This window comes from Bos grunniens, chromosome 4 (genome assembly GCF_055505025.1).
Source record: "Bos grunniens cultivar Pamir isolate PY7600 chromosome 4, Bosgru_T2T1.0, whole genome shotgun sequence".
Classification (NCBI taxonomy): Eukaryota; Metazoa; Chordata; class Mammalia; order Artiodactyla; family Bovidae; genus Bos; species Bos grunniens.
In genome coordinates, this window is record NC_141168.1 from 55,373,033 (window position 1) to 55,382,443 (window position 9,411).

Consider the following 9,411-nt stretch of genomic DNA (forward strand, 5'->3'; position numbering starts at 1 on the left):
TCAGTGGGGCATTTAAGGCTGCATTTCCTTCTGGGTTTTCTTCCCCTTAGTAAAGATGCATCTCACAATCAGATTGCTATTTAGTTTTAAGAGATGTTAGTTCCTCTTCCTTTGTTTCATGCTTTACTCCTTGTAACAGGAAACCAGTGACCCAGTTTTACATGGACCCTCTGATAATTGAGGGGAAAATTCTTGAAATTCCCTCGTTCCTTTATACTTCACACAGTGGACATCTCTTGAGGCTCTATGGTGTGTCAGGCACAGAGAGGATTTGACCTCAGTCTGGGTGCCTGTCTGTCTCACCTTACTCACCGGAGGTCTCTTTATTCCTTTCTGCAGGAGCCATGGTGAACAGAGCAAACAGCTGCCAATCTGACAGCAGCGGGTTCCTGGAGGAGCCACTGGAGCCACCACCCCTGCAGGTAGAGGGCCCCTTGAGAGTTGAAATAGGAACAGAAGGACTGATAAGATTAAAGTGTGTTACCACAGTTGAAAAGAGCAACCAATGCTTAGAAGACATGTGACAGGCACCCAAGGGACAGGGGAGAGTGGAGTCACGGTGGGCAAGTGCAGAAAGCTCAGTGCTCCTTTCCTTTTTATTTTCTTTCGATTTTTCTGAAGAAAGTCACTGAGCCTCATTGAAAGGTCCCAGGTAAAGGGCTTCCCAGGTGGCCCAGCAGTCAACCTGCCAATGCAGGAGACACAAGTTTGATCCCTGGGTTGGGAAGATCCCCTGGAGAAGGGAATGGCAACCCACTCCAGTATTCTTGCCTAGAGAATCCCATGGATGGAGGGGCTTGGTGGGCTACAGTCCTTGGGATCGCAAAGATTCAGACACGACTGAGCAATTAAACAGCAACAAAGTAGTAAACTCACATAAACCTGATTTTGTAATCCTTGTCTCATGATTCTTAAGTCAATGATAATGGGGAAAAAATGTAAAATGAACTATTTCTTAAACCTAGTGCCTCTCCCTCATTTCTGACCCATTTGCCTTTATTCCCATTTCTCCCACAGATACACCCCTTGTCAAGCAGCCCAAGTCCTGCCGAGAATGGATATGAAACGCCAAGGGCTCAGAGCCATAGCTTAGAGTCTTGTCAGCAAGAGTCAGATGAGTCTGATTCCAAGAGTATAGTGAGCACATCTTTTTCAAGTCAAGACTGGAGTGTCTTGGAAGAGAAAGCCTCAGCCTCTATGGTGGAAAAAGAGTCTCAGTCAGAGGGCATGGGGTCGACCCCAGAGCTGTGGACCCAAGATCTGGCCCTTGATAAGAGCATCCCTGGGGTAGAACTCCCAAGGAGAGGTGGCCAGCTACGGCAACACCCACCCGTGCCCCAAATTGAATACGAGGCCACTACAGGCACAGTTACCTTCAAATACAGTAGCTCTATGGGTGTTACAATGACACACATCACAGATGCAAAGGATGGGCTTCTGTGGCCTGAGCAAGCTGGGGAAGTATATGTGCACAACCACCCCTGTGAGTCTGTGAGATCACCCGGAACTGATCCTGCTCCAGACAAGTCCCCTCATGATGACTCAGAGGCCCCAAGAGGAACAGAAGGCAGTAAACTCTGTCCTTCCATCAACAATGCCTTACTGATGCAAAACAGTATCTTGCAGCATGTCCCCAAGCCCAGGGAAGCCACATCCAATACAAGGGACCTTGTTCAAACTTCTGGAATGTCCATTCTCCATCTAGATAAGGTGGCTGGAGATAGTCCCCAAGGGAGAGCAGTGTGTAGAGCTTTGGGTCAAATATCACCTAGGGAAGAATCTGAGATGGGAGACCTTCCTCCAGATACTAACTTACATGCTGCTAGCTCCATGTCTGTGACAAGCCAGCTGTCCTCCAAACTGGCATCACCTGCTCAGAATGCTGTGGTCTTGGGAACAGATTCTAAAGGAGTGATTTTAGAATGCACTGTGTGTGACCCTATTACTGCAGCAGAACCAGGACTGGGGTCAGAAGCAAGACAGTTCAATGATGTTTCTGTTCAGACTGACACATGGGAGGCTCCACCCTGGCACTGCTGTTCAGCTCCAGGTAAAAAGGCCCCACCCCTCACCAAATCTGTCTCTTTAGACACAGGTTTCCCTAGGAACTACCCAGGGGCCACCTGCCAAGCTGTGCCCACCCACTGCTGTATCTGCTGTCATCACCACCGCCACTGCACCGCGGAGAGGCAAAGCCCCAACTCTGTGTCTCCAACTTGTTGGCATTGCTTATGCTTACATAATCATCTGGAAGCCCAGCTCATGAAGCCTTTGAAAGTCCTTCAGGACACCACAGTGAGGGAGCTGTATTCTGTAAGTATTTGCCTCCACAAAGTGGGGAAGCAGACGCAGCAACAATACATACCTCAGGGAGGATACTCAGCCTCCCTTTCTGAATGTGAGCTCTCAGGATATACCTTTCCATTGCAAATCATGAGCAGTAGCTGTAGAGTGCTTTATCGTTTATAATATACTCTCGCAAATGTCTTTTTTTTTTAAAGGTAGCCATTGACTTAGTTCTTAAATGCTCTGATTTAACACCTATAGAAATTTATTTGATATTGTCTTAAGCAGCAGGCACTGTCAATAATTTTTATTTATTTACTTATTTTTATTTATTTATGTTTGGCCATGTGGCTTGTGGGATTTTAGTTCTTGATCAGGGATAGAACCTCAGTCCCTTGCAGTGGAAGCATGGAGCTCTAACCATTGCACAACCAGGGAATTCCCATAGATTTCTTCTTATTTGATATTTCCAATCACCTCATGAAGGAAGGAAAGCAAATTTTATTATTAACCCCCATTTTACACTGGGATATAAAACAGTACATTCACAGGTAAGGTTCTAAGCATTCGTGCATCTGAATCTCCTCTTCAGTTCAGTTTAACTGAACATTCTCATATTCACTTACCTGTATAATTGTGAGGAAGACGTGTCATCTCTCTGAGCTTAGTCCCCTTCTTATAAAATAGGGAGATTACTTATGTCACTGACACAGGATTGTTTTAGGATTAAATGAGAGAAAGCTTGTAAGGCACGCAGCACAGTCAGACACTCAGTGCCTGGCACATAAAAAGCCCTAAAAAATGCTAGTTGTGTGTGGTTGTCAAGTTTTGTTATTTTTTATTGTTCAGGTCTTGAATTATAGAGCTTCTCATGTCAAATCGAGGAACTTTTGGTCTACTTTTGCTAAGTTTGTTTAAAAGTGGACATGAAGATTACTGAGACCTGAAGGAGCCTCAGCCCTGTTCAGTCCCTGATAAATCAACAGGCATTTAGCAAGTCCTTCCAATGACTTCAGCAGTTCTCAAGGTCAGAAATAATCTGGGCTGTCAAGGTTAGCCACTGATTTAAAAAAGTATGAGTACGACACATGAAACTTTTTTCCCACAGGTGGGAAAAAAGACAGCACATGTAATGTAGGACTACAGCTGTTCAGAGGAGAATGGAAGGCAACTACAGTTTACTGAGTTCCTGCTATTTGGTGCCTTCTATGTTACCTTCCCATTCTTTTAATTCCACAAATAGTTACTGAGTGCTATGCTAAGCATTTTATTTATGCCACGTCAAATAACCCTCATTTTCATCTATACCATAAATTTTTATTGATTCCCTAGTATGTGTCAAGTCTTCCCTCTGTTACAGATGAGAAAGTAAGAACTGAGAGAGTTTAAGTAATTTTTCAACTTCCCCCAACTACTGAGTACTAAGTCCAGATTCAAATTCAGACTTAGCTGACACCAAATTCTTGGATAATATATTCCAAAGATGTGTCCAACTTCAAGATATGTCCATCTGTGTAAGTGAAATAGTAGCATAAGAAAGTGATTGTTTGAAAGATACAGCAAATTACGTGGTCCTTCAACACAGAAAAATCTGTATAAATGTAATATAAACATAGAAAGTGATTATATAAAAGATAAAATAACTTACTACATTTTTTTCGGATTGTAAAACTCTCAGGTATTTGTAATATTTTAAAATGAGTCATTAGCGAGGGCTGAACTAGTAAAAGAAGGTGTGAAGGTCAGTTCTGGGTATAATATTATTCTAAAGCTCAGTGGGAGCAAAGAACTAAGGCTAGTGTATAGCTGGGGTCCTTTGGAGTAAAAAGACCAAGGTTCAAATTCTGAAGAAGAGTAGGAGTCATTGTCATTGTCATCATCAATGTTAATGAGAGACTGTAAATGCTGTACAGCAGTGGTTTTCAATTGGAAATAATTTGCCTCCAGCCCTGGTGCCATTTGGCAATAATTGGAGACATATTTGGTAGTCATAACTAGGGTAGGTGCTACTTGAATTTTGTGGGTGGAGGTCAGGGATGATGCTAAACATCCTGCAATACATAAGTCAGCGCCTTAAAACAGAGACCCATCTGACCTAAAATGTCAACAATGTCAAAGTTTAAAAACTTAGCTCTAAAGGAATAAACTGGACCATATAGTTCATGTAGGAAAATGTTAGAGATGAAAGATGGCTGGAGAAGGTGATATTTTAAGAGGCTATAAGGGAAAAATATTAAATCCTACAGTTAGATACTCCAGTTTCCATGGTAAAAACCAGATTGTTGATCTAACATATATTGAAAAAATATTTTTTCTAATTTACATTTTAAGATGTTTTATAGGAATATATAAATTAAATCATATTTGGCTTTATATTTTGTTTCCAATAATAAAGCATGAAAATCAAATCTGTGTTCAAGACTTCAGAACAAAGGCACAGATAGAACGTGCTTTTGTGGGTTACCTATCATTAAATCTTATAAAGATGTGAATTAGTCACAATAATCTGTTAATTCAATAAATTTTTTTCAGACAAGAAAATTAGACATATACAGAATAAGAACTGTGGATATTAGAAGATTCATCTACAATGTTTATGATTTAGATTTAAAGAAAAAAGTCATATGAATTTTTAAAAGTATTATGAGCCAATTTTTAAAAGTAATATGAGCCATTGGAAGGACTGATGCTGAAGCTGAAGCTGAAGCTCCAATACTTTGGCCACCTAATGCAAAGAGCCTCACTGGCAAAGACCCTGTTGCTGGGAAAAATTGAGAGCAAGGGGCGAAGGGAGCAGCATAGGATGAGATAGTTGGATGGTATCACCGATTCAATGGACGTGAGTTTGAGCAAATTCCAGGAGATGGTAAAGGACAGAGACTCCTGGCATGCTGCCGTCCATGGGGTTGAAAAGAGCTGGACATGACTGAGCAACTGAACAATGAGCCAATCAAACGTTAAGGGTCAATATTGTTGCTCTTACTGTTGAAGTTAAAGTTTGTTTTAAGGCCCAGCCTGGGTCAGAGATTGGGGCTTCCCTGGTGGCTCAGATGGTAAAGAATCTGCCTATAATTCAGAAAACTCAGGTTTGATACCTGGATCAGGAAGATTTCCTGGAGAAGGGAATGCAACCCACTCTGGTATTCTTGCCACTCTAATATTCTTGCCTAAAGAATTCCACGGCCATGGGGTTGCAAAGAGTCAGACGTAACTAACACTTTCACTTTTGGGGGAATCAGAGAGTAGATACTGCATTGTATTTGAATTAAAACCTAGTCTTTATGTTGGAAAAAAAGAGTTCAAAACAGTCTCCTTTTTTTTTCCCTTCTTGCCTAAAGAAAAGTGAAAGTGTTAGTTGTTCTGTTCTGACTCTCTGTCCTTCGAATTACCCAGGTAAGAATACTGGAGTGGGTAGCCATTCTCTTCTCCAGGGGATCTTCCCTACCCAGAGATCAAACCCAGGGCTCCCATATGGCAAATTCTTTACCATCTGAGCCACCTAAGGGTTCCTTTTTGTCTGAAACTATTTTTTTGTCTGTTGTAGAGTGGAAATGCAGTTTCAGTGTTCCCAAATGACCAGGAGATGGCAGCATTTCAGAATCTTCCACATCATTCCCTTCACAGGGAGCACTTAACACCATCAATTATTCCTAAACCTCAGCCCCCATGCCTTCCAATCACAAAGGTGATTGGATATCTAGGTGAAGCATAAAATTCTTTTATAATGTTCAGCCTACTTGAGCACCATAGTTACATTGCCCTGGCCTCACCGTTTCTAGAACTCAGTCACCTTGTAAGAATTCACTGCCTGATCGGATCACTCCTAGGGAACAAATAACTTCATGCGACCAGCTACACTGTAGCTGACAAATCGACTGGGCTTGGTGGCTGCAAGAGGACATTCATATAGGGAAACCAAGGCAACAGCCTTGTCATATAGAGTGTAAGGTTTAAACAGTGATTCACATCAGGAACGATGAGGGGCAAAATTGGAAGGACATACAGTTCAATTCTAGATTCCAGTCCATGGAGGATGGGATGCCTAGTCTATGCCTGCCTCACTGTGAATGAGCTTGTGAACTGGTGGGGCTGATTCTGCAGATTTCAACCACCAGACACCGTGGTTAAGCAGCTGTCATTTAGTCGCTAAGTTGTGTCCAGATTTTTTGCAACCTCACAGACTGTAGCCCTTCAGGTTCCTCTACCTGGATTTCCCAGGCATAAATACTAGAGTGGGTTGCCATTTCCTTCTCCAGGAGATACTCCCAACCCAGGAATCAAACCCTCATATCCTGCATTGACAAGAGGATTCTTTACCCATGAGCCACTAGGAAAGCCCGTAGTTAAGCAGAGCTAAGACTAGTAAAAAATATTCTAAGCAGACTCTCTAATCAAGCACATATCATCCAGTAGATGTGTTCAATATCACTGAGATTCAGAGTGAGGCAGGACTCGGCACCAAAGTAAAACAAGATTATACAAGACTCAGCTTTTCTAAACACAAGCCTGCATTATGGGGCCCTACCTCTCTGATCCTGTCTACATCCTTACACCCTATATTACCTAGGTTTCCAGACTGACTTCTTGTCCCTGGAACATAATGTCTCCAAGGGCCATCCAATAGTCACTGCTCTCTTGTCCCAGCCACATATGTCTCTGACTGAAAAAGCCGAAGTCTAGGCTTTTCCTGTTCTCTCTCCAGCACATTAGCAGCAGGGCTGCATTGCACACAAGAAAGCCCAGGTGGGAAGGCAGGTGCCACTGCAGTGAACTCTTGCAGTGACTCAGAAAGCCCTTGCTTCCCAGCTCTTTCTAATTGTTCGCAGTGCACAGTCCATGAGATGGAAACAATGAAGACTGTGTGCCAGAGTTTCCGGGAGCATTTAGAAGAAATTGAGCAGCACCTCAGAGGACAACAGGCACTCCTTTCCAGGGACATGACAGAGGAGGAAAGGTAATTATCTAAGAGAGCCATAAAAGTAAGTACCAGCCCACATACCTGGAGCAAGGAAAGGTAATCAGGGCAGGACAGATGTGCAGCAGGGAGCAGGGCTAATGAGAAACTGGCCAATTTTTCCTTGCTTTCCTGTTCCAGGTCTTACTTTCTCAGTGGGAGTCTGTGAGAGCCATTTACTGGATAGCAACACTTACTTTTCAAGGCCAGGGTTCCTTGAGGTCAGAAAATAGGCAGCCACTGGGAAGAGGGGCTAGCCAGCAGGGTATCTTTAACCATCATGAATGGAGCTCTCACAAAAGCAATATTGGCGGTTTTTAGAGTTTTGAAAATCTGCACTATTTTCACATAGATGAAAAGTATATGTCCCAAAAGTAGATTAGGCATTGCCTGGGGCTGGGGATAGGAATAGGGATTAACTTATAGCGGGGCATGAGGCTTCTTACTGGTGAAATGTAAGTGTTCCAAAATTGAATGATGGTGATAGTTACACACTTGGCAGATTTACTAGAAATCATTGAATTATTTTCTTAAAATAGGTAAACTTTATGGTACATAGACCAGGAGTCACTAGCAGTAAAGAACCCACCTGCCAATGCAAGAGACATAAGAGATGCAGAATCGGTCCCTGGTCTGGAAGATCCCCTGGAGGAGGGCATGGCAACCCACTCTAGTATTTTTGCCTGGAAAATCCCATGGACAAAGGAGCCTGGAGGGCTACAGTACATAGGGTCACAAAGAGTCAGACACAACTGAAGCAACTTAGCACACACATATATGGTACATTAATGATTCTGCAAAGAGTTGTTTAAAAAAGAAAGAAAATTTGCCCTAACAATAAACCCATGCCTGCAATTGAGACGAATAAAGATGGTGACTCTCTTTTAAGATGTGTCAAAGGTGTGACCTACATTTTGAGAGGGACCATGGAAAACTATACGTGGAGGTGATTGTGAAATATGGTTATTTTCTACTATTTACCCACAGGGAGGAGGCTGAGCAATTGCAGACATTACGGCAGGCCCTGCGGCAGGAGGTGGAAGAGCTGGAGTTTCAACTGGGAGACCGGGCTCAGCAAATCCGAGAAGGGATGCTACTGGTACAGGCCATGGGGTGTGGGGTTTACTAGATCCCACCCACTGTAGCAGGGGTAAATTAGATGATAAACCTGATTGTACAGCCATTCCAGATTCTAAGATTAGATGCCAACACCTTGATTTTAAGTACAAAGAAATTGAAGCCCAGAGAAGCACGTTGCCTTGCTCAGGGCCACACAGCTGGCTGGTGGTGATTCTGGACCAGAACTCAGGTCAGCTAACCTCCATGCCAATCTTTTCCTCTGCCCTGTAAGCAATATATAAGTATCAGTGGCCCATTTCCCAAATGAGAATAGGAAACCGCTTTTGACCTCATGTGGGCTAAGTCATTGCCGAAATCTGTTGCCATCACGCCGAACCCACCCTAGAGAATTCACCAAACGTCAACGCGTTTCCCACCAGCCTGAGTTAGCTACTTCATGTAAATATGGGAAGTGGTCCACACATTTTGTTCTTGTTTTCTTTTTAGCAGCTTGAGCTTCTCACAGGGGAACCACCTGAAAACGACACAAATCTACATCAATATAACTGGACAGGAGAAAAGAGTGGCCGGACTCCAGGTGCTAAGATCCACTCTGCCATGCATCCTGGGGCTGCCCTTCCTCCTGGTGATGGCCAGCAGCCTCCCTGCTCAGGGACCCATTTAACTGCCTTTACTCCACCCATCTTGGGAAGCAGTACTGGGATGTCTCCTCCATCGTGGGCAGAATTAGATCCAGGCCCTCCATCAAATTGTCCTGTTGGAGAAGAGGATACAGATGTCTTCCTTTAGGTCAGAGCAGGTTTGATGACCTTCCTACAAAATGTAAAAGCACATGCTAGCCAGAGCAAGCATATCTAAATTTTCCCTAAGGAGAAATACCTATCAACCCTTCATCGGCTGCTGTTTTTTGAATATTCTACTCTATGGTTAAACCTGGGAGGAATATGTTAATATTCATTTGATATAGGATAAGTGAGCACCTACTGTGTGCCTGGCATAGAGTGCAGTAGCCAAGATATATAGATATAGATATACCTCAAGGGGCATGTGGTGTCCTGTCTTTGCCCTGCTGAGTATGCTGGGGAAGACAG

The 9,411-nt window shown here is 43.3% G+C and overlaps 1 protein-coding gene across 1 annotated transcript in view; it reads left to right on the forward strand.

The window, feature by feature from the left end:
* ITPRID1 (ITPR interacting domain containing 1) overlaps positions 1-9,211 on the forward strand; it is a 121,521-nt gene extending 112,310 nt beyond the window's left edge. Inside the window, exons 11-15 of the mRNA XM_086398475.1 lie at positions 340-422; positions 1,018-2,313; positions 7,113-7,240; positions 8,228-8,339; positions 8,807-9,211. Coding sequence (XP_086254601.1) covers positions 340-422; positions 1,018-2,313; positions 7,113-7,240; positions 8,228-8,339; positions 8,807-9,109 — 1,922 coding nt within the window. The 3' untranslated portion in view covers positions 9,110-9,211. The remainder of the gene's footprint in view (positions 1-339; positions 423-1,017; positions 2,314-7,112; positions 7,241-8,227; positions 8,340-8,806) is intronic.
* Positions 9,212-9,411: the final 200 nt, after the last annotated feature.